The sequence below is a fragment of the Canis lupus genome, chromosome 9 (assembly GCF_011100685.1).
Source record: "Canis lupus familiaris isolate Mischka breed German Shepherd chromosome 9, alternate assembly UU_Cfam_GSD_1.0, whole genome shotgun sequence".
NCBI classification, from domain to species: Eukaryota; Metazoa; Chordata; class Mammalia; order Carnivora; family Canidae; genus Canis; species Canis lupus.
In genome coordinates this window covers 53512113-53535640 of record NC_049230.1, presented here as the reverse complement: position 1 = coordinate 53535640, position 23528 = coordinate 53512113, and the positions used below count along the sequence as shown (strand labels likewise).

At 55.0% G+C, this 23528-nt stretch overlaps 1 protein-coding gene across 2 annotated transcripts in view; it reads left to right on the top strand.

The window, feature by feature from the left end:
- The window catches only part of ASS1 (argininosuccinate synthase 1), a 52690-nt gene extending 29989 nt beyond the window's left edge, over positions 1-22701 (top strand). For both annotated transcript variants that reach the window (XM_038549030.1, XM_038549031.1), the window contains 6 exons: positions 2516-2600; positions 3157-3221; positions 11610-11741; positions 16732-16888; positions 20911-20976; positions 22393-22701. In XM_038549030.1, the coding sequence (XP_038404958.1) occupies positions 2516-2600; positions 3157-3221; positions 11610-11741; positions 16732-16888; positions 20911-20976; positions 22393-22438 (551 nt within the window). In that variant the 3' untranslated portion in view covers positions 22439-22701. The remainder of the gene's footprint in view (positions 1-2515; positions 2601-3156; positions 3222-11609; positions 11742-16731; positions 16889-20910; positions 20977-22392) is intronic.
- Positions 22702-23528: the final 827 nt, after the last annotated feature.

Here is a 23528-nt window from a genome sequence, read left to right as displayed (position 1 = left end):
AAGTGAGAGCGTTCCAGTCCCTAAGTACTCATTTTGTCAGCTGCTTTGAGACTTTGGACAGTCACACAGTTTTCTTGATCCTCAGTGTCCTCTTCTGTAGACTGGGGATAAGAGCACCTGCTGCCTGGTATAGAATGTGGTCTGTCAGGGATGTGCCCCTTATAGGGTCCTGGTACCAAGGAGATGCTCACGTGGATCTTAGAGACCTGGCCTCAGGGGCCCCCTGGCCCCACAGCTAAAGCCTCAGCTAGTTCTACACTCAATGCTGTACCCCACTTCTCTACCCCAAGCTCAAAACTGCTAGTGCTCCCACTGGCCATGGGTAGGTGTCCTGATCTCCTTATCTTCACTGCTATCAACAAGACATGTTGGCTGGCCTGGCCTGAGTGCCCAGTCTCTTGCCATGGAGAACAGAAGGGAATGTAGGATGAGCCTGGTAATGAGAGGGGTAGGGCCAGGCTCAGAGTGAGGGCTCAGAGTACCCAAGGAGAGGACCTGTCCTGACAGCTGCAGAAATCAGGGAGGCTTCCAGGAGGAGGTGGTGCTAGGCAGGAGCTAGAGGATCCAAGAGGGAGAGAGAGGGTATCCCAAGCCTGGACAAGGAGGCTGGACAGTCCATCCACAAGGCAGCTGCCCAGGCTGGAACAAGAGCAGAGGGAGAGGGAATCGGCCCCTCTCAGGGCACCTCAGATCCCTGCCCTCACTCATGCTGGTGTGACCTTGACAACCAACTTCACCGCTCTGGGCCTCAGGCTCACTTGCCTATAAAACAGGCCATGGAAATAATGCTCACAGGTGCCAAGTATGGTGTGCGGAGTGAAGTGGAGGGAAACAGAGTCTGTTTAGAACTTGAATAACACACCTATTCCTGGCCTTTCCCAAGAGCCTGGCCAAGCCAGTGGGCATCTTCACTGCTCCCCCCATCCATTCAAACCCTTGAATTTCACACCACTTGGGGACCAAAGGACCATGGGCTGAGGCCCCTGAGGGTAGCCGGACCCCCAAGTGCCCACTCCGTCTGACCCAGGCATGGCCCAGGGATGCAGAGCACCTTCCAGCATCATCTTGGGGAAGGCAGCGGGACGGCCCCAGGCAGCACCTCCAGCAGATCTCCCCGGGGAGCCTGGGTGAAGGTGGGAGACGGGCAGGAGGCAGTGGGGGTGTCGGACACAAGGCTCTGGCAGCCTCTCCTCCAGAAATAGGGCAGCCCCAAGGGCTGAGCCGGACAAGAAACGTGATCCATTTTAATGATTCGGGGACCGTCTGGAAAAAAAAAATAGACAGGAGGAGCCGTCCCCGACTACTCCCATTCACCCTCTAGTTAATTTATTTGAAGTTTTAATCTAATTATTAACTATTTTAAAGGCTAAGAGGCTTTCTCCGGCAGCAGCACTGACAATGTCAGCTCCTCTCTGGGGCAGGCCCCATCCAAGGCCATAATAGGACCGGGAGGGAGAGAAAGCGAGAGGGGAGAGGCGGGCAGTGGCGAGAGGGGCTTAAGGTTCATTATTGGGCAGACTTACATTTAATAGCAATTTACAACCAAGTTATAAAACCCCTGGAAATGGGGGTGAAGAATGGCGAGGTGACAGCGCCTTGAGGGAAGCCCCTCCAAGCGGCGCCTGGCTAATAAAGACTCGAAAGCCTCTATTGAGACCTGATTGGCACCCGGTCGCTGGCTACATGGTAATGAGCTGGGCAGATGGGTGGGGGATTATCCGCCAACTTTGAACAGCTTTCCTTTGTCACTGTTACAGCTCTCTTGTTAGCCCCCTAATACATTTATTGCTCATTTCACACCGCTCGAGGAAGTGCCCCTTGCTATTCAAAGTCAACCCTGAACCCACCCACTGCCCCCCCCTCCCTGCCACCCCCCTTGACTCGGCCCTGCCCTCCCCTCCGGGACCAGCGGCCGCCTCCCTCCTGCCCTCCTGCCACCCCAGACCCGACTTCTCGGAATCCACGAGGACACCTCTAACACCTCGCCTGCCCAAGTGGGCACCGCGTCACCCAGCCGGCGGCTGCGTGGCTCTGGGGTGCGGGGGGGGGACACTGGGGTCCACCTGACAGACGTGGCAGGGGGCTGTGGGGGTGTGTGCGTGTGCATGTGTGCGCGCACGAGCGCGAGCTCGGCCCCACCTCGGCCAGGCGGCCTGGGTAGCTGGTGGGACAGAAGGTGCCCCGGTGTAAGACAATGGTGGAGCGTGAAATTCAATTAGTTCAGGGCTGGTTCCAATTTCACAGCCCCTAAATGCAAAAGGGACAGAGAGAATGGGAAGGGTGGGGGGCGCGTTTTTATTGCATTTTCCCTTTCATTCTGGGGGGCGTTCTCGCCCCTTCTCTCCCTCCAGCAGGCCCCAACCTGCACAGGGCTTTTCAAGGAGTCATTTGGAGTCCATATCTGTCAGATCCATTTAAGGCGTTGCGGGCGGAGGGAGAGGGCGGGGTGGCAGGCACCGGCTCCTGCGCCCAGCCCGGCTCCAGCCTGCAGGCCCACCGCCCTCTCCTCCCCTAGGGGTCCCCGTGAAGGTGACCAACGTCAAGGACGGCACCACCCACCGCACGTCCCTGGAGCTCTTCATGTACCTGAATGAAGTCGCGTGAGTGCCCACAGCCTGGCCCGGCCTCCTGGGAAGCCACCCCTGGGAAGCGCTGGTGTAGGCCCCTGGGGCTGATGGTCATGGCTTGAGGCTTAGGGGCTGAGGAGGACAGGCAGCCCTGGTGCAGCCCGCAGGCATGGGAGCCTCTGGTGGCCGTCAGCCTTGGAAGGTTAACAACCTCCTGGAGGTGGTGGGAAGCATATACTGGCCCCTGGGGACAGCCTGACTAGAGCTCCTGGGCCCTGCATAGGAAAGATGAGCATTGGGTAGGGCTGCTGCCGTTCAAGGCCCCAGGACAGAGGCAACAGAAGTTGCAAACTCACTGTGCGACACAGGCAATCCTTTCGCTCTCGGGGTCTCAGGTTCCCCACCTGTACAGTGGGCAGTTGGAGTAGGGATCTGGCTCCAATGTCCTTTGTGTCTTGGATCCTGGAATGGGGCCTGACCCCCTGCATGTGGCTCTGGCACCCTGCAGCCCAGAGCCCAGCCAGGTGGTGGCGTCTGCCTCGAATCCTTGTGGCAGCATGTGGTTTTAAGGGGCCCATTCTCCCCACAGGGGCAAGCATGGTGTGGGCCGCATTGACATTGTGGAGAACCGTTTCATCGGGATGAAGTCCCGAGGTGAGTCTGCTCACTGCCCTTGGAGGCGTGTCTCAGCTCCCAGAGACCCCAGAGGCCCCTCAGATTCCCATTCCATTCAGGTGTTGCTACTCCCACGCTATGTGGATGACTTTGTGCAAGTTCCTGCACCCATCAGACTGTTTCTCCCCCATGGGGTGGGGATTGTGGGCCCTTTGCCACTGACTCTCAAGGGCCTTATGAGAAGCACTGTCCTGAGAGCGAGGGGGGTGTTGGAGGGGAGGGGAGGGGAGGAAAGGGGCGGTCGGGACCGGACTGGAGGTCGGGCTCTCCTGTGCCCCAGGGCGGGCGGGTTGGCCAGGTTTGGAGGCACACCATGCAGGGCCGATTTCACAGTCATTAAGGCTGCTCGGAGGAGGCGGCCAGCCCGGCAGGGCAGGAATCCTGCCAGGGGCGGGCGCTGTGGGCTGTGCTGGTGGTGTGAGCCGCCGGGTCGGGTGGGGCTCTGCCTCTGTGCGGAGCAGCTGCCACCTTGGCTAGACGGTCAGGCCTGCAGCCAGCCGCCTTGGGCTGTGCCCGGAGTGGAGAGAGGTAGGTCCCAACCAAGCAGGCACCTGAGTCTTCTCTTATTAACCAGAGCCCTGTGACTTTCCGTCACCGCGTCATCGGACCATACCCTCCCCTCCGGGACTCAGTTTCCCCATATGAGTGGACCTCCTGCTAGCCTGTGATAAAGCAATGCTACGTCCTCAGGGCACTTTAAGAGGGAGTGGGCAATCTTTCAGCAGTCTGAGCCCCCAGATTGAGCACCTGATTTTTTTTAAGTACTGGTGATGAGGTTGAGGGTCCCCTGTCTTTTTTTTTTTAATTTTTTAATTTTTAAATTTTTTTTGAGGGTCCCCTTTCTTGACGGATATTCAAAATTGCTTTGCTTAGGGTCAATTTAAAAAGATAACACAGGGCAGCCCTGGCGGTGCAGCGGTTTAGTGCAGCCTGCAGCCCAGGGCATGATCCTGGAGACCCGGGATCGAGTCCCACGTCAGGCTCCCTGCATGGAGGCTGCTTCTCCCTCTGCCTGTGTCTCTGCCTCTCTCTCTCTCTCTCTCTCTCTCTGTCTCTCATGAATAAATAAATAAAATCTTTTTAAAAAATAAATAATAAATAAAATAAAAAGATAACACAACCAAAAAAAAATTTTTTTTAAAGACAATACAACCAAAGGAAACCAGGCCAGGGTAGAGTCATGGAGCTTTGTCCTCTAGGACGTTTTTACTAAGATTCTAAAATCCAGGGAGCTGATGGCCAGATTTCAGCTGTTAGAACAGGGTGCTGGTCCAGGAGACAAGAAATGGGGGTCCTCACTCAAGCTTACCCTGCCTTGACTAATGACCTCTGACTTGTCACCTCCAGGCCTCATTTCCCCAAGTGTGATGCGGTGGGCACAGGGCAGGGGAGGTCGGATCCTTCCAGCTCTGACCTGTCTGGATTTATCTCAAAAGATGTGGGGAGACGGGAAGTGAAGTGGCCACGTTGCCTCTTTTCCTGTCATTTTTTTCTTTCCTCCTCAACACAGCTACGATCTGGGAGAAGCAAAGGAAGGCCTTGTCAGAACAATGTAACTAATTAGCTGCTCCCTTTTGTCCTCACTTAAACCTTCGCCTCTTACTTGTATTAACATCTGATTAAATGTCCCTTTGTCTCAATCTGCCCTTGGGAGACAGCACAATGTAAATCACACAAGGCAGATCTGGTGAGGGGGGGTGCAGCTTGGGGGAGCCACAGACCAGCACCCTCACCTTACAGAAGGGGAAACCAAGGCCAGGACGGATGCCCAGATCCAGAGAGGCACAGAGTGGAGGTTAAGAGTGCAAACCCTGGGGTGGGGCAGATCCAGGTTCTGGCCTGTATTTAGTCATGGGGTCTGGTGCAGGGGAGGTGCCCCACAAATGGCAGCGGCCACCAGGGGCAGAATGAAAGGTCAGAAGCAGCCTGTGCCCTCCAGGAGCTCCTTGTGGCTCAGAAGTGTCCTCTTCTGGCACCAGTCGTCATGCCTTTCCTGTGCTGTCACTAATGGATTATGGGTGTGACCCAGGGGTACAGATAGTTAACTACCAACTGATCAGGATTGGCGCTTGTGGTGAAAATGAATTGCCTTCCCAGGTAAGGACTGGCCTGGGGCCACTCCGTGAAATGCCATCCTGCTGCACAGGGATAGTCGGAGTAGACTTGATCTGAGGGGTGGTAATAAAGGCCTGGACTGGGCTATGCCGAGAAGACATCCTGGAGGAGGTGGTAGGAGAATAGGCTTCAACTGGTAGATGTGGTATAGAGAGGGTGGAGTAGGAACATTCCAGATTAGTAGAGGTCAGGGGCTGTTAGGTCTGATAGGGGCTGAGCCCCTGGAGCCTGAGGGAGGCCCAATGGAGGGCTCATCTAGAGGGTCTGAGCTTTGGTGGCAGACATGAGTCCCAGTCTTGGCTCTATCACCCTGAAAAAGCAACTTAGCCTCTCAGAGCCTTGGCTTCTCTGTTTGTGAAATGGGTGGTTGTGTGGAACAAAGAAAGGGAGCTCTGGATGGTACACTATGCGTTTTCCCCAGAATTGGGGGGCATCACCGCAACTGAAGTTCAGGGCCTTGAGGTGAGCAGTCAGTTCTGACTTCCTTGGCTCCTGACACCCCCTCAGGGGAGAGGCTCCTGGAGCATAGCCTCCACTGTGCCCAGGTCCTCTGTGTGTACCCGCAGGGGGCTGTCCCTAAATGCACAGCATTTAGCCTGAGGGTTGTACAGTCTTTGGTGAAGACCATCGGGATTCTGACTCCCACGAACTTGCTGTGTGACCTTAGCAAGTTGCTTTCCCTCTCTGTGGCTCCACCTGTCAAAGCTGGAGCCGGAGGTGATCTGCCCCCTGGAAGTTGAGATTTGCCTGTTTTCTTGTTTGGATCAGAGAGGTAAGAGAAGAAGTTTGCTTCGTGATTTTAGGGTGGCAGTGTCCTGTTTTTGTGCCTCCGTTCCAAGTGATTGGTCGTGAGGGAGAATGAGCAGGGCAGTGAGGGCGTTGCGGGTGTCCACACACCGGGTTTTTATGAAGTCTGCAGCAACGGGAGAAGCCGTTAATTGTCAATGATATTGAGGGCAGAGCGAGGAGACGCTATTGTCCGTACCCCTGTGTACAAGGGGGAGATGTCATTTGTATTGATTTTACAAAGCTCATAATTGAAATTCGTTAAAGGGCTTGTTTTTCTTTTGGTGGTGGTGGGGGGAGTTGGGCAGTGCTAGTGCCCCAAGTCTGGGGTGGTCATGGGGTCAGAGGAAAGGAGGCTGGGGAAGCTGCAGATGGAGTAGCTTTTGCTGTATTGTGGCTGTTCACATCGTCATTATCACATTATCTTTTTAACTCTGGAGGGGGGCTAATTAAGTGAAGTAAATGAAATCAGTGGGAAGGAGAAGGGGGGGCAGGGCAGACAAGAGGGAAGCGGAGGGGTGGGGGAGCCAGCGCCTGTCCTTCCGCTCACCTTCTCCCTCCTTCTTTAGCCATCCTGGCTGTCTCCTGAGCTCCCTATCCCTGCCCATCTCACCTCTGCCTGCTGCTGCCTCTTGCCTCTGCAGACCCCCTCCCGCTTCTCTTCTCTCTCTTGTCCCTCTCTCGTCCACCCTTCCCATCTGTCTCCCACTCTCCCCTCCTAGCTCACTTCCTCCTGACTCCTCCACTTTCTGGCTAAGAAGAAGCAAGGGCTGCCTGCCCACTTACCCACCTGCCTGCCCACCTGTCCAGGCCTCCCAGGAGGCTCTGCTCAGATGGAATGTTCCAGATGGAGAGTAGAGGGAGACCTGTGAAAACAAAGATGTCTGTACCCTCAGAGGCCCACCCTGATCCCAAGACTGGGGCCAGCAGGGCACCAGGAACATAGAGGATGGCTAGAGACCCACCATGACTTGCCTCCCCATCACCATAGCAACTGCCTCCATCCTTGGCCCTGGTACCTAAGAGGGGAGCCCTTGGGCTCCAGCCAACCTCCCTTCCCCAGGCCTTTCCAAATGTCTCCCTCTGGAGACTGCTTTCCCAAAGGACCAAAGCCTCTGGTTCAGGTGCCCCAACCCCCACCCCACCCCCACCCAGGCCCCAGCTGATTAGAAGGTCCCACTCCGTTCTGCCAAACTGTGCCGCCCGACAGCCTCAGGAACAGAGGAGACGGATTTAAGCAGCAGCAACATTTTGGTCCTCACCTCTTCCTCTTTGGTCCATTGGCCCCCCCCACACACACACACCCTAGCTCCTTGCCCTTTTCGCCATCCACCCCTTGGCAGTAATTATGGTGTGATTGAAGCTGCTCCACAGAGAACCGCTGACACCTCTGTCTTTTTCCTGTAAACACGGGGAGATGAAAATAGACACTTGGAGCTGCTGTGCGTGTCACTACGAAGATGTCTGTTGTCTCTTCCACCGCGACAGCGAGACTCACCTGTCATCTCCTCCTTCTTTTTGCGCAGTGGTTTGTATGCCGACTGTCAAAAGCCCCAAATCCACAGTCTTTTAGCATCAGGTTTCTGTCAGTGGTTTTTTTTTAAAGTCATTTTTTTCCAGAAGGACTACACAGAAATCATCTGTACCCCCTACCCCTGTGGAGAGGAGAGGGGAGATCTTTCAAATGCTCCCATGCACACGTGCACACACACACACACACATACACGATAGCAGCAACCTGAAAACAGCTTTTTGATCAGTCACAATTAACTTTAACACCTAGGAAAAGGAGCAGGAATATTAATTGTGCCGTGTGTCAAGGCTGTGCCTTTCCTCTTGCCCGCGATGCTTCCTGTGGCTGTCTTGGGGGGTTGATGGCCATGAGGCTGGTGCTCAGGGCACAGGGGCAGGCAGGTCTGCCCACCAGACACTCTATGCTCCTTCCCCGGGGAGCAACTCTCTTGGGCCAGCAGCAGGTGGCCCTTGGGCAGGTCAGAGCTCTTCCTAGCTGGAAAGTACCTGTGTCCTCCTAGCACTCTGCACACAATCATTGATGTTCCTTCTCTGGGCTGCTGGGAGGTGATGCTGCGGAGTCGGCCCCCGTGTTCTAGAGACAAAACCATCATCATGCACACCACGTCAAGACACAGTGTGTCTGTGTACTTAACCTTCCAGGCAGGTCTCAGGGGAAGTTGGGATGAGGAGCAGTTTGCCTGGGGCTCAGGAGGTGGCTGAGCTGGACGAAGGTCACACAGCAAAGCTGAGCTGGGAATTCTGCGAAGGTTTCATTTCCATGAGCCTTCTGGTCCCCAGCCTTAGCCCTGAAGGTACCATTTGGCCTGTGCCCCCTGCCTGGCCCAGCAGAAGACAGAAAAGCAAGGAGTCTGACTCCCCGGGGGCCAAAAGCAGGAGGGCTCCAGTCATTGGCCCACCTGGGCTGGCATGGTTGAGTCTCTGTGCCAATAGATGGGAAGCCTTTGAAACTTTCTGGGTTTTTCCAAAATCTAGCAAAACTGATCCTTAGAAGGCCTGTTTCCAAATCGATAAACACCAAACTCTTAGTATGTCCCAGGATGAAAGACCAGTAAGCTTGGGTCAGTCACTATATTCCCAGAGATAAAGTTTCTAGGAGAGTTGAAAACTTGCCCCTTTAACATTGTGGTCATCTCTGCCATTCTGGAAGCAGACATTTCTAAATGTTCTGCAAACGTCTGTCTTTGTAAAGAGGTGACTAAACCAGTGGGTCTTGCTCCGTTGCCCCGGAGCCATCGGGAGCCACTTGTTTGTGGCACCTTGTTGTCCCCACAGGAAGGGCCCTGACTCCTGTGCCAAGTTTTTGCAGGTTTTCTGTGCCTCCCCTGTTCTCACCCAGCCAGCCAGCCATCTCCACCGCCAACAGCCTTTTTGGTTCGTGGCTCCCAGTTGCTCCATGGAAATGGATGACAGAGCCTGTTTGAACTGTGTTTGCAAGAGTGACAAGGAGACTGAGTGAGGGCCTGAACATCGCCCCGGGACTCCAGGGCTTGGGGCCAGTGCATGATCTTGGGATGTTGGTGCTTTCCTGCTGGGGAGGCCATTTGCCCCTAAACGTCACGATTGGATCAGGACAGCAGACATTGCCCAAGAGCCACACTAGTGAAATGGAACAGGCTCTTTTGTGGCACCTGGTCTCCAGGTGGGGCTTTGACACATATGTCCCCCCAAGACCAAGATATCAGGGGTTTGCAGATAAGAGAATCACCCCCCCACCCCCAAGAGGCTCTTTTCTGCTTGGGAACACCTTGGAGCCAGGATAAGAGCCCTGGCCTGTCCTCCTCGGCCATGGCTCCTCAGATTTGTGTTCCTTTTCATGCCCTGGTAAGCACAGATCGCTTTGTTAAAGACTCTGAGAAGCAACCTGGGCAGAGAAGGGAGATCTAGATGCTGCTCACACCAACCTTGGGCTTCAGCCTGCCCATCTGTAAAAGTGATGTTGGACCAGATTGGCATTTTAAGGACTTCCTGGTGGAGCCTGGGGTTTGCAGAGGGGCCTCTGCTCCCTGCAGCAGGGCCCAGGCTATCCCTTCCCTATGTTAGGCTTCTGTCAAAGACTGTTTCAATAGTGCAGCTCAAAGTTAGAAGAACGGGGCACTGATGGTCTGAAAGGGCCTGTCCTGGCAGCCAACATTTCTCTAATTTCTGAGTGAAAGATCGAACATCAGGGGGTTCTCAGAGGAGGACATTTCTGGCAAGTGGCTGCACACTCAGCCATGCCCATGACACCTTTGGGCTCCAGGTTCGAAAACAATCTCCCTTCTGACTTGGGCGGGGGGGGGGGGGTGTGCTAAAAATATTTTTCAAATAGTGGTGAAAGGGACATAACATTTACCATTTGAACCATTTTGAAACCTACAGTTCAGTGGCAGTAGATGCAGTCACACTGTTGCGTGGCCATCATCCCCATCCACCTCCTGAAATCTGTCTTCCCAAGCTGAGAGCCCCCTCTCTGTAGCCCTCCCCCACCAAACGACAACTTCCCACTGCTCCCTCCCCCCACCATCCCACTTCCTGTCTCTGCGAACCTGGTGACTCCAGGGATCTCATCTAAGTGGAATCGAGGTATTTATCTTCTTGGGACCGGTTTATTTCACCCAGCATGCTGTTCTTCAGGTACACCCGCCCTGTAGCAGGTGTCAAGAGTCGCCTCCCTCTTTAAGGCTGAATAATATTCTACTGTGTGTGTGTGCCACATTTTGTTTATCTACTCAGCTGTTGATGGATATTTTGGTTGCTTCCGCCTTTTGGCTGCTGTGAACAGTGCGGCCATGAACATGCGTGTACAGACAGTGTGGAAACACAGTGGTAAATTTTGGGGATCACTGAAAATGTGCCCCTTTAGCACTGTAATGATGTGCGGTGTGAAGAAAGGACAGTCTCAGAGTAGCATTTGTGGGATGGGAACAGATCTTACCTTCTCCCATCGGAATAGTGGACACCTGGCAGGTTTTCCTGTGGTCAGCTCAGCGTGCTCCCCTGATTTCTTAGAAAGGCCATGTTGCTGGGACAAGAGAGGGTCTGGTGGTCCCACCTCCTGGTGTCTTAGTGTTCTCAAATCCAGTGTGGGACTACCAATCAAACCTCCTGGCCAGCCAGCACCAGGCTCAGCTCAGGGTCAGGCCCCTCAGTGTCACTTTGGACACCATTTGGTCTAAGCAGGTTGTTTAGGAAATGGAGAGACTGGGCCTGGGGTCATCAGGAGGGGGTTTGGGCAAGACCTTCTGGTGGGGTTGGGGTTTGGATTTGGGCCCCATCAGCAGTGGGCCCACGGGGCAGCAGACAGCACTGGTCAGGGGCTCAGCGCCCCGACCCAGGCCCCAGCTCCACATTGGGCACTTTCTTTCCCCTCCCTGGCTCAGTTTCCCCATCTGTACATGGGATGAGTGCAGGAGCCCACCAAGCCCTCTGCCATCACAGAGGTTGGGGTTTATCCTCAGAGACGTAGCTGCCAAGGGAGGCACTGGCTGAAGGTGGCATGTGCATGCACACGTGTACACGAGTGTGCATGTGTATGTACAGCTGTCCCCTCCCCTGGCTCCCCCATGGAAGGGAGGAAGGGATATTTGGGGGCCTGGGCTCTACTGTGGTTGGTTTAATTACAGGTTTTCAGCCGCGGGCCGGTGGGCACGCGTCGGGAAGGAGGGGGGAACAGCTCCGAAACCCTATCATTTTCCAGCGTCTGAGGGCCTCTTCAAAGGGGGGCATCCAGACATTTTCTCCACAAGCCGCAGAGTGGACTGTCGTGGCCTCAGCATGAGCATAATGACAGGCGCATTTTGCAACAAGCTGGGAGTGAATGGGTCCGACCGGCTTGTCTCCTGTCAGACGAGTCATTATTATTTTTTTTTTTTTTTGTCATTTGCTGACAGTTTGGGTTTCATGCGTTTCTCTCTTTTTTCTCCTTTTCCCCCTGCCTGGAAAAATGGCTAGGTATCTACGAGACCCCAGCAGGGACGATCCTTTACCACGCTCATTTAGACATCGAGGCCTTCACCATGGACCGCGAAGTGCGCAAAATCAAACAGGGCCTGGGCTTAAAATTCGCTGAGCTGGTGTACACGGGTACGTAGTGCAGTAGTGCACGTGGCTGCTCCCCCTCCCCGAGCTGATGGCACCCTCCTCCAGTCTCCTCCCCACCCACTGCCATCCTCAAGAGAGCCCAGAAGGTGCAGGTTGGAGGAGTTGAGTGAGGGCAGGGGACAAGGAGTGAGGGAGTTGGGGGGCTGGCACTGCCCTGTTCACGGGGTGTGGAGGGAAGCATGCCAGTCACCCCAGGATGTCCGGCTGCCTCTGCCACCTGAGATATGCACAGCCTCAGCAGGGCCAGGGAAGCATCACGTGTCATTCTTAGGGTGGCCAGCACCTCACACACTCCAGGTGCCAGGCCCTGTGTGGGGACATGAGCCATCCTGGGGTGAGGTGGAGGGTGGTCCTCCCAACGTTCCTAGGAGAGCCACAGCTGGCTCCTTTTACAGATGAGGAAAGGGAGCCTCAGAGCAAAAGGACCTTGTACAAAGTTCCATGACTGGAAGTGGCCTAGCTGGGGTTGACCCCCGGTCGGGCTGTCCCCGGGCAGAACCTGGGGCTGCCACAAGCAAGGCAAAGCCAGAGCCAGAGGCAGCCCAGGCACCAAATGACATCAGCACACAGTATGGGTGGGTCCCCCTGTTACAGGTGAGACTCAGTGCCTTATCTGTCACAGAGTTGGAATCCAGGCCTCCTGGCTGCAAACCCCTCCCTCACACCATATGACAGGGGTCCCCACATCCAGCCCACCTCCCATTTTTGTTCAACCCACAAGTGAAGCCTAGGTTTCTACACATTTTTTTAAATGATTGGGGGGAAAACTATACAATACTACCATTTCTTGTCCCATGAAAATTCTAGGAAATTCAAACTTCAGTGTCCATAAATAGTTCTTTGGGCACGGCCACACGCATTGGTGTATACGTTGTCTCTGGTCACTTCTGAGCTACCATGGCAGAGTTGAGTAGTTTGTGAGAGAGACCATGTGACCTACAGAGCCTAGAATATTTACTATCTGGCCCTTTCCAGAAAATGTTTGCTGACCCTCCTCTATAACATTCACCGTCTCCCTAATGAGAGAAGTCACATCAAACAGTCCCTCCGAGCTTGGGTGTGGTGAGGGTGTGGGGGACAGACTGCTGCCTGAGGCCCGGTTGACATCTGTGGGGGCCTAGACATCAGGGGAACGCGGGAAAGTGCATGTTAACAATCCCTATCTGGGATAAGCCTCTGCTGCCCTCGCCTTATCCCCCCCCTCTCCTCTGGAGGTTTTATTTTCCTTTGAAAGCTCCTAATCACTGTAACTCATCTTGGGATTTCAAGGGGACTCCAGTGGTTATTGGCTGGGCGATTTTTCCCTCCCATTGTATCTGGCAGCTTTGAAGCTGGGTCCCCCCCTCCACCTCCCCAGGTACAGACAGGTGTTTAAATACCATTGTCTCCTGCGGGCTCTCTTGCTCAGCGGGGTTTCAGCAGAAAGGTGGATTCTGGTTACAAAGTAGGAGAGTCATTAAGCATGGCAGGCCCATAGGGGAGAGCACCTGGCCCGGGCTGCTAGCTCAGAGGCTCCTCCGGGAGGCCAAGTGGGGGCCGCCTCCAGCCGCCCTCCTCTCCCACAGCCACCGCCTCTCTTGCTGCGGGACCCTGAGCTGGGCGCTCACGGGCATTACCTAGTCTTAACTACACAGGGGTGAGAAACTGGTTTCTAGGTTTCACAGCTGATGAGTGGTGGTGTTGAGCCCAGGACAAGCCAGCTGCAGAGGCCAAGTGCTTGGCCAGGCCAGTGGATCCTCGTGGGGGGGAGGGGGGGAAGGGGGGAAGGTAAACTGGGGTCCTTGGGAAACGAGATCAAGGGGCTTGGTGGCATGCACAGGGGTCCCTTGGGATCCGGGGCACAACTTGGCCCCAGCCACGGGCTCAGGGCCCCTACACCTGACCACCGGGGTGTAATCCTTACTGTTACCCACTGAGCCTTCCAAATCCCCAGATGAGGTACAATGATTAGGAGCCTTCAAAGGCTTTTTTTTATTTTATTTTATTTTATTTTATTTTCTTCAAAGGATTCTTGATACTCTATTTCCCAGGTGCCCCTGACATCACCAGACCCCTGTAGATGTCAGCCCGGCCTCGGGTGGCAGCCTGTCCCCACCCCAGCTTGGAGGGGCTATTTGTTATGACTTCTCATGTCAGGGAGACATGAACATTACAGAGAGGTTTAAGCAAGTTACTGAATTTCCCCGTGCCTCGGTTTCCTCATCTGAAGAGTGGGGATAATAAACATACCTAGAACAGCGCCTGGCACAGAGGAGTGGGTTGATATACTACAAATGCCTGGTGTGTTTTCCAAGGGTAGAGGCAGGGACCTGGGGCCTTACCTCTGGGTTTATGACCGAGTAGGTCTGTCTACCTTGATCCTCAGTTTCTCCTCCTGTAAAATAATGGGCACCAGACCAGGTCTCTTCCATCTGGTTCCATCTAGCTCCCACTCGTTGAGCCTGCCACTTTGCTGTAACACGTGGCTTCCTCAGAGCACAGATAGGGACACTGAGGCACAGAAGAAGCCCATCTGCCTCAGCCCCACTGCTAGATGCCCTGGTGACTGTGATTGCTGTTCATTTCCCTCTCCTCACCCTATCCCCAAGTTTCTCTATGGGCTTGTACAGACCCTCTCCCTCCAGGCATAGGCCCTAGTCCCCACCCTCAGGGTCATTATGGCAGGACCCCGGCTTCAGGACCTGTCTCCTTCATTTTTTTTAAATTTTTTTTTAAAGATCTTATTTATTCATGGGAGACACACAGAGAGAGGCAGAGACATAGGCAGAGGGAGAAGCAGGCTCCTCACAGGGGGGCCCGGTGCAGAATTCAATCCCAGGACCACCGGGATCACACTCTCAGCCAAAGGCAGACACTCAATCACGGAGCCACCCAGGCGTCCCAGGACCCATCTCCTTTAGGGCATGTAGCTCACCTCCTCTCCCTCACCTCTTTCTTCAGCAGAAGAATGAGTATGATGCACAGCTCATACAGAGGGCTGTTGTCCCAATTAGCATAGTGCTTGGCCCACCCCCAGACCTGGGATACTCATGCAGCACCACAAGCTCACTATCCCTCAGCCCAGGCTGGAGCTGCTGGGAAAAGAAATCTGAGTTCAAGACCCCCATGCAGCAAAGGTGAGAGATCCTGAGATAAAGCCCAGGCCAGATGTTCCCATGTGGGTGCACCTATCTCTGACTCCATCTCCTCCTGGTCTTCCAGCCTGAGAGCTTAATGGTCTAATTATCCTGACTTAGAAAGATGGCCAAGCCACTGGGGCATGGCAGGGGCGGCCATCAGTGTTCCTTCCCATGCGGGTCTAGGCTAGAGTCAGGAGCACTTTTCAGGATCTCACTGTGGCTTGGGACACTTCTCCAGGTGTCTGTCTGTCTGTGCAGTGAGGGCTGGCAGAGGCCATATTCAAATCTCAAACCTAAAATGCTTAGTGCTCGGCCTGCATCCTATCAGTGAATCCATCCAACTCGCCGGAGAGTGGTCAGTAATATCTCATTGTGCAAATTATCATTGCGGAGCGGGATCTAAACCCAAATGGCAGGTGGCTGGAGGGTGAGGACCCTGCCTGGTCCTCCCCCACCTCTGCAAGTCACTGGACCCATCCCGGAGAAGCTTGCCCCCCTTTCCCACGGAGAGCCTCAGCAGGTGCCCCTGGAGGCCCGGCCTCCAACAATAGCCGCAGACCCGGGGCTGACCTGGCCCTTTATCAGGGCAGGAGATCGCGCACCATCTGGCCTCACAGCTGCCCAGGTGGGCTCACCTTCCCAGCTCCGTTTCACAGAAATCCTACCCCTCGAGCTGTCCCTCCCCCAGTCCTGGCCACAGCCCGCCTGCCCTGCACAGAGACCAGAGCGGAGATGGCTGGCTGCCTGGCTGCAAGTCTGAGCCCGTCGGTGCTGAGCTGCAGGCCCCAGGACAGCCTGGGGACTGAGCACACAGCCTCCAGTGGTCTCGGGGCTCTGGGGGGACAGCATGGAGGAGGGGACAGCGTGGGGGAGGAGGAGGTCGCACATTTCTCAGGTACCTTGGGTACTGATGAATGTTCTGTCCACAGACAGTAAAAGTCTAAGATTATCATACGAAGCAGAGCTGTTATAACTAAGGTCAGACCCCGGTCCCTCACTGCAGCCTGTGCATGCTCTTGGGGAAACCTCAACTTACTTCTCTGGGCCTTACTTGTTCACTCAGAAAAGAGGCTAAGGGAACTTTTCTCCTAGGGCTGTTCATGATGATTCAAAGAGCTAGCCCAGGTGAAGAATTTAGCACAGTGTCCATGCTTCATACATAAAAATATTTGCATAGGAAAGTATTAGCAGCATGTAGACAGTTGACTGACATCTGAGGGGTGGGGCCAGGACTCCAGTGTGTGGACACCCAGGGGCCTCTATGCACAATAAGCGCACTAGTCCTGGGAGGGGGATACTGTGTCATCCCCACTCAATAGATGGGGAAGCAGAAGGACAGAGCAGTGAAGGGAACACACACACACAGAGTCTTTCTGCCCCCGAACCACCACCCAGCTGCCATGGCTGGGAAGATGAGCATTCCCATCGCTCAGCCCTGAATCTGGCCTGAGGTCTCCTACCCGACAGCTATCTGCCATCCTCATAAGACTGAGCTCCCTGTGAGCAAGCCATGGCGTCCCTTCACGGCTGTGTCCCCACGGCCTGGCCCGTTGTACTCCTTGAATGTCTGGCATGAGGCAGAGGGTTGGCTCCCCTCTCCCAATCCTTGGGAGGTGATGCTTGCAAGAGCAAGGAGGGCCCCTCCTTACCCACCAGGGACATGCAAGGTCAGAGGATAGGCACATGGGCTTGTTCCTTGATGCAACTGTTTGTAAGCGTTCTTTGTGCCAAGACCCTCCCGCCCCCAAGGTCTGCCATGGTGGACTGCAGCACAGGGTGGCCTCCCTACACCCCCGATCCTAGGCCCCAGCACAGTGGGCCTCCCTAGCACCCTCTGTTTCCCATCCCTGCAGGTTTCTGGCACAGCCCCGAGTGTGAATTTGTCCGCCACTGCATCGCCAAGTCCCAGGAGCGTGTGGAAGGGAAAGTGCAAGTGTCCGTCTTCAAGGGCCAGGTGTACATCCTCAGCCGGGAGTCCCCACTGTCCCTCTACAATGAGGAGCTGGTGAGGTAGGTGCCCCATGCTTGCCCCCCAGCCGAGGAACACACCCTCAGGGCCACTGACCCTTCCAACCAGCTTTCTCAACAAAGATGTGCCTGAGCACGGGGAGGCTGTGGGGGAGCCAGTCACACAGGGAATCAATGCTGCCTCTACCCTCCTGGGCCTTCCAGGCTAGACGGGGAGAAAGGCACCCATCAAATGATCACCTGAATGTAGAATTAGGAAAGACGGTTTTGGGCTGTGAGGAGGCACAGGTCTGACTGGGTATTCTAACTGGGATGTGGAGAAGCTTCCTGAGGAAATCACTGTTGAGCTGGCCTCCAAAAGACAGTTGCTAAGCAGGTGGAGAGGGAGCTTGGAAGCTTCCAGGGACATGGTCACGTGCAGAGGTTCTGGGCATTGGATGAGTCCAGAAGGTCCCAGGCACGCTGGGAGAAGGGGGTCAGAGCAGGAGGGTCCCGGAGGCAGATCTTAAAGAGGAGCCATCAGAACTTTGTTTCTTGAGGGTCCTTCTGGCTGCTCCGGAGAATAGATCCCAAGGGACATGCCAGCTGGGACCAGGCTGACGGGTCTGGAGGCGGAGAGAAACAGAAGGATCTGGCAAACGGTGAAGAGGTTAAGAATGGAAAGGGCTTGGATGTGGAAAGGGATGAAGCACTTTCCGGACTCGCCCGGCACGAACAGCTGGGCGCACTGGGGTGGCAATTCCTGAGTTGAGGGAGTTCTTGAGAGAAGGTCCTGCATTTGGACTCAGACACCTTGAGGGTGAGTCATCTTTGAGCCAGCCCAGGAGAGTGTCTGTCAAGCCCTCAGACACACCAGCCTAGAGTTCCAGAGAGAGTGGGTGGAAGACAATGGAGAGTTGCAGACATCTGGAGGTTTCCCAAAGCCAGGAGGAACCTGGCCGGGGCCAGGGGGGCGGGGCGGAGTGACCTGGGATGGGAGCCAAGGAGGGGGTCTCTAGGCCATACCGAGGATGCTGCCTCCAAGGCCCCAGGGCCAAGCTGCAGAGCCCTGGTGGGCCGGGTCAAAGGCAACCTCGGCTCTTGAGTCGCATCTGCACCATGCCTTCCCCGCGGTCCCTTCAGAGGTCACCTGGCCTCCCAAGAGGTGGGACCCGACGGCCCCACCCGACCCCAGTCCCCAGCCCAGCTTAGCCCTGGCGGAGGCCTGTTGGGAATTAGCGGGCGAGTTTTGTTTGGCGGTCAATATTATTTCCCTCTTTCCCTGTCTCCTCGCCGTGCTGAGCTGCTCCCCCCTTCCGTCTTTCTAAACACTTTATGAGCCATAAATATAACCGAATCAGTTTAGATCAGTCGGGGTAAATGTCAAATTATCTTCTCTCTTTCTCTCTCTGGCTCTTTCTTCCCTCCCCCTCTGAATCAACAGCTTCTAATAATCTGCCCAACCCTTCATTAAGCCTTACAGCCTCACTCAGGGAGATTAAATGAAGAAAGTAAAAAGGGGAAGGAAAAAAAGAGAGAAAAGCAGGCGCATTTATTCTCACTGTGTCTCCGACCATTTCCCCTTTCTCTTTGATTTCTACATCGCTGGCTTGAAAGCCCTTGAGTGACAGCCTCACAGGGACCAGCGAGGAAGCCGCGAGAGGTAGCAGAACTGGAAATGCCGTGGCACAGTAGGTAGAAAGTAACGTAATTATAGAGCAGGTCAGAGCCACTCGAATGAACAAAAATAAAAGCACAGAGGTTTTCTGTAGACCGTCAGGGGAGGTAAAAAAAAAAAAAAAATCATTGTAAACTCTTTTTCTACCACCATCAGCCACCACCACCCCCACCACCACCCCAAACCACAATTTTAAAAGAGGTTTTTCAGCTCCCGAGAAACACCTCTGGGAACTCTTCTGCAGCCTCATGCTCCAGACAAGTTTGTCCCCGGACCTGGGCCTCTCTTTGCAGGGGCTGTCGGAGTGGGCTGGATGCCCCTCCAGGAGAGGGGAGTGGGAAAGTTTGTTTTGACATGTGCAGGATGGTGATGAAGAGGAGAGGAGTGCCTGGAGGGGAGCTGGAAGGGGGTCTGAGCCCTGGCTTCTCCCTGAGCTGAGCACCGGGATCCTTCTGAAGGGAACGGGTGATTCAGGCAGTGGGAGTGTGTTTCACGATTTGATTTGTATGTGTGTCAGGGGGGTAAGCTTTATCATCCAGAGCAAGGTGTGTAAAAGGGATCTGCAGAGGCTGATGCTTTCGGGGATGCCACGAGGTAGCCCCTCCGAAGTCTGACATCGCCCCCCCCCCTCTTACAGGGGACTTGCTGATCTGCTCCTGAGACCTGGAGAGGCCAGCAGAGGTGGGGAGGAGGAGAGACAGGGGGTGGGAGTGTGGGAGTTCTTGTGCTGTTTCACAGCCCCATGAAGGTCAGGGCTGGGGCATGGTGGGGGTAGGGCAACAGAGCCCAAGTCCTGAACAAGTTGCAGGATAGCTGAGCGCAGAGAGCCCACTTATAGAAAGTCCACAATCCACAAAGAGCCAGCCAGAGGCACAGCCTTAGGGTCTTGGGGAGTGTGGGGGTGGGGGTGGATGACAGATTCCCCTCTGCCCTCTTCCTCCCCAATCTCACCTCTCCAGAGAAGGCTCCTGAGGGGACAGGCTGACTCCTTGTCATCAAGAACCTTAAGACTGTTTTGTCCTCTCCTGAGGCTGGAGTTCTGGGGACACAGGGACAAGGGGTTGATTCAGAGTAGGACGCGTGAGAAACAGAGGGACCCCGTCCCCACCAGAGGCTTAGAGAGTGGCAGTACTGAGACAGATCTGAGACCACAGTGCCCTGAACTTGTCCTCAAAGAGCTTATCACAGTCCTAATTAAGGCAGATGGGTGATTGATGGCTTACGTCTGCTGCCCCACCTACACACCATGGGCCCTGTTCTTGTCTTGCTCCCCGTTTCCTCAGCACCTGCAGACCTTAGGTGCCTAAAAAATACCTGAATAAGTGAATGAGTGAACAAATGACATGAGTAACAGTGAGTGCGAGCCAGGTGCTAGCTACATCACTTCACGCGGAGCCAGTAATAACATGGAGAGGCCCATTTGGCAAGTGAAAGCCTGAAGCTCAACAGGCAGGAGGATGTGCCCTAAGTTCTTTATGGGGGGTGGGTAGAGCGGAGATGCAGCCCCAACCTGAAGGACTGTGGCTGGGAAGCGTTTCTCAAAGGATAGTAGGTGAAAAGATGAAGCCTGTCGAATCCAGAAGATGGGAGTTGTAGATGGGGGAAACATTTGTCGCAATGGGGCTGACCAGGGGATCCCTGGGTGGCTCAGTGGTTTCGCGCCTGCCTTTGGCCCAGGGCGCAATCCTGGAGTCCCGGGATCGAGTCCCGCGTCGGGCTCCCGGCATGGAGCCTGCTTCTCCCTCTGCCTGTGTCTCTGCCTCTCTCTCTCTCTCTAGGTCTATCATAAATAAATAAAAATAAATCTTTAAAAAAAAAAAAAAAAACAATGGTGCTGACCAGGTGCTTCTCGGAGCCAGCTGGCATGGGACAGGTGCCAGGTTTGTAGATGGACCAGACAGGGTCTTCCCGGGGGCCTCCCTGCCCTGAGAGCTTCAAGGGAGCTGTCACAAATCTGAGGCTGTTCTGTGCACACCCTGTGGCTTCCCAGGGCCTCCAGGCCCCTGGATGCCATCAGCTGGCGCTGGAGATGCCTCTGAGATCCCCTTCGCCACTGCCCCCCCCAGCCCTGAGAAGCCGAGCTGGCTCACAGGTGTGTCCTCAGCTTGCAAACACAGTTCTCTGGTTCCTAGGAGGATTTCAGCAGATAGCACTGACTGAGCCAGGACCCTCTCTGCCAGTTCACGTAGCAGGGACGAGGCTCCTTGCACCCCAGCCCTGGGCACAGTGCCTGGCCCTGAGTAGAGCTCCTGAATTGGACAGAAATGCAATGAGAAGCCAAAGTTTGGGCCAACCCAGTAGAGATACCCTGGGTTTCTGTGAACCTGAGCTGTCCCTAGCCCCAGAGAGCCTCTGACGTCAGAGGTGAGGCCTGGGGGTGTGGTGACTGGCTTCTCTCTCTCTGCAGCATGAACGTGCAAGGTGATTATGAGCCTATCGATGCCACTGGTTTCATCAATATCAACTCCCTCAGGTGAGCAGCTCTGGCCCTGATGGGTCTTCAGACCCCCCCCCCCCCCCCCCCGGGTGTGGGTAGCAAGCTCTGATAGGACTTCAGATAAGCCCTAGAGAGGCCCTCCCTTCCCGTCCCTCTGCCCACGCAGCTTCAGTGCCTGCTCCTATTCTCAGAGGGGCAGAAGGCATAGCCAGAAGCCACTGAAGGTCCGGGGCACTGGGGTTCCATGTTTCTGAGTCCTGTCCTTTGCCTTGGACACTCAGTCCCACCCTCTGTAGCCGCAAGAAGGACTCCACCAGGAGCCCCCTTGCTTGAGGAGGTTAGAAAGAGAAGTGGCTGAGAGGTAGAAGGGAACCTCAGAAAGTCATCAGGCCAGAAGGCACCTGGTACCTACCTACATGTCACCATACCTGAGCTGCAGGTCTAGCTGGAAACTATCCTAGCCACGTGGATACCCATGGCCTAGTGAGGTAGCCCACACCATCTGAAGCCACTCAGACCTGCGTCCAAATCCTGGCTCTGCATTATGGTCTCGGACTCTCTTCTGGACCCCTGGGAACACAAGTGGGGATGTTGACCGTAGCCACCTCACAGGTGTGGCCAAAGCTAGCGTGAGTCCTGGGAAATCAAGCACTCAGCCCAGACCTCGGCCTGCAGGAAGAGCACGGTGACTGGCAGCACACACAAAGGCAAACAGGGTCATTTATTACCGGCAGCCACTGTACACTAGCCTCCAGGCACCCTCCTGGGTTGTCTCATGGCATTCTTACACACAAATTTGCAACTTCAGAAACAGGCCCAGGGTGGTTAAGTGACCTGCCCACAGTCACCCAGCGAGGAAGCTGGGGAGCTAAGTCCAGGTGTGTCTGTCCAGCTCTGGGTTCTGATCACCAACATCCTTCCCGGGGCTTGGCATTGGGAAGAAGGCACGAGTCTCTCTAGCCTCCCTGACACATGTCCTGGGCACAAAGCCACCATTTTCTCCGAACGCCAGGCTCTTGTCCCTGGAGCTGAGACTGGGAGAGACGATGAATCCAGCTTGACCTTCCCTGGTGCTCTCGGGGCCACAATCACCTCCACCGCCCCGCCTCCTTCGCCCTCTGTATTTTATGACTATAAACCCTTTTAAATGGCTCCAAACACATCGGGTTTTCATAATGGCCTCTTCATCTCTCCCATTGCCAGTTAAATGCTTTGTCTTCAACAATGCCAAGCAATGTTTTCCCCCAAAGATAAATTAATTACATTATCCTGATTGGATGGCAGGAGGGGCCAGGGCAGGAGTGGGAACAGAGGCAGAGAAAAAAAGACAACTTCACACACATTTTAACTAACAGCTGCCCCCGCCACCCAGGTTCTGCCTGAATTAATTGAACCGAGTGCGTGTTGTTATTGTTAATTTACATTTTTCTTTGTTTTGAATCTGGTTTACAGGCTGAAGGAATATCACCGCCTCCAGAGCAAGGTCACTGCCAAATAGACCCGCTGACAATGAGGAGCTGGGCCTCCTCCTTTGCCCATCTTCCGAGCACAGGCGCTAATTGTTGTGATAATTTGTAATTGTGACTTGTTCTCCCCGGGCTGGCAGCCTGGTGGGGGTGCCAGGCCCCAGCTTTGTTCCCTGCTCCCCAGTAGCCTGCCCAAGTGGTCATCAGTAGCCTGCCCAAGTGGTCATCAGAGGAGAGGGTGGGGTTGGCGTCGGTGGGGAGATGCAAAATGACAATTAAAAAAAAAGATACATTAGTCTTCCGTTTCTTTATTTCTGCAGAAAGAGGGTATATGTGTGGTGTCAGTCATGCTCTTCTTAGACCAACCTTTGTGTCCGCTGAAAGCCACCAAAGCCACCTTTGGCTGGGCTACGAGCTTCTCTGGAAGGATGGCGCCCTCTCTCCCAGCAAAAACTAGGGAATCCAGATGTGTCCCCCTGGGTCAGCCGGGCGTTGTGTCATCAACTGTGGCCCGCGTGCCACATCACAGGGGAACAGAGGGGAGTTTGGGGGACATCCTGGGGAGCTGCCCTGCCATTGCCCACAGAGGACCCCTGGGAAAGGTGGCCACGACTGACCCCCCGAGAGCCCCCCACCACTGCACAGAGGCCTCAGTAGCCGAAATTGCGGAGGAGAGGAGGAGGAGGAGGAGGAGGAGGAGGAGGAGGAGGAGCCCCGAGTAAGAAGAAAAGCCTGAGCAGAGAACACAAGAGGGCAGGCCCAGAATAGAGCAGACACCCTTGGCGGAGGCCACCTGGCCTGCGAGGTGCCCGCTACTGCTCCTCCACCAACCAGGAACCGCAGCGGCTACGGGGGTACAATGGCCCCGCCCCCTCAGCCGGGGCTCATTGGGCCGTGACTGGACACCTGACCCAAGCTGGGCCAATCAGAATCTCACTCCCAGGAACTGGGCGGGGACAAATAGCCAGAAGTGCCGACCGGTACACCTGGGCAGGGTAGGATGCTCTGCCCCGGGAAGCAGAGGGGGTGGAAGGAAGCAGGAGGAAGGAGATGGGAAGAGAGAGTTTGAGGTTTAGGATCCCAGTTCCCAACCTGGTATGAACCATGATGCTGGTGGCTTTG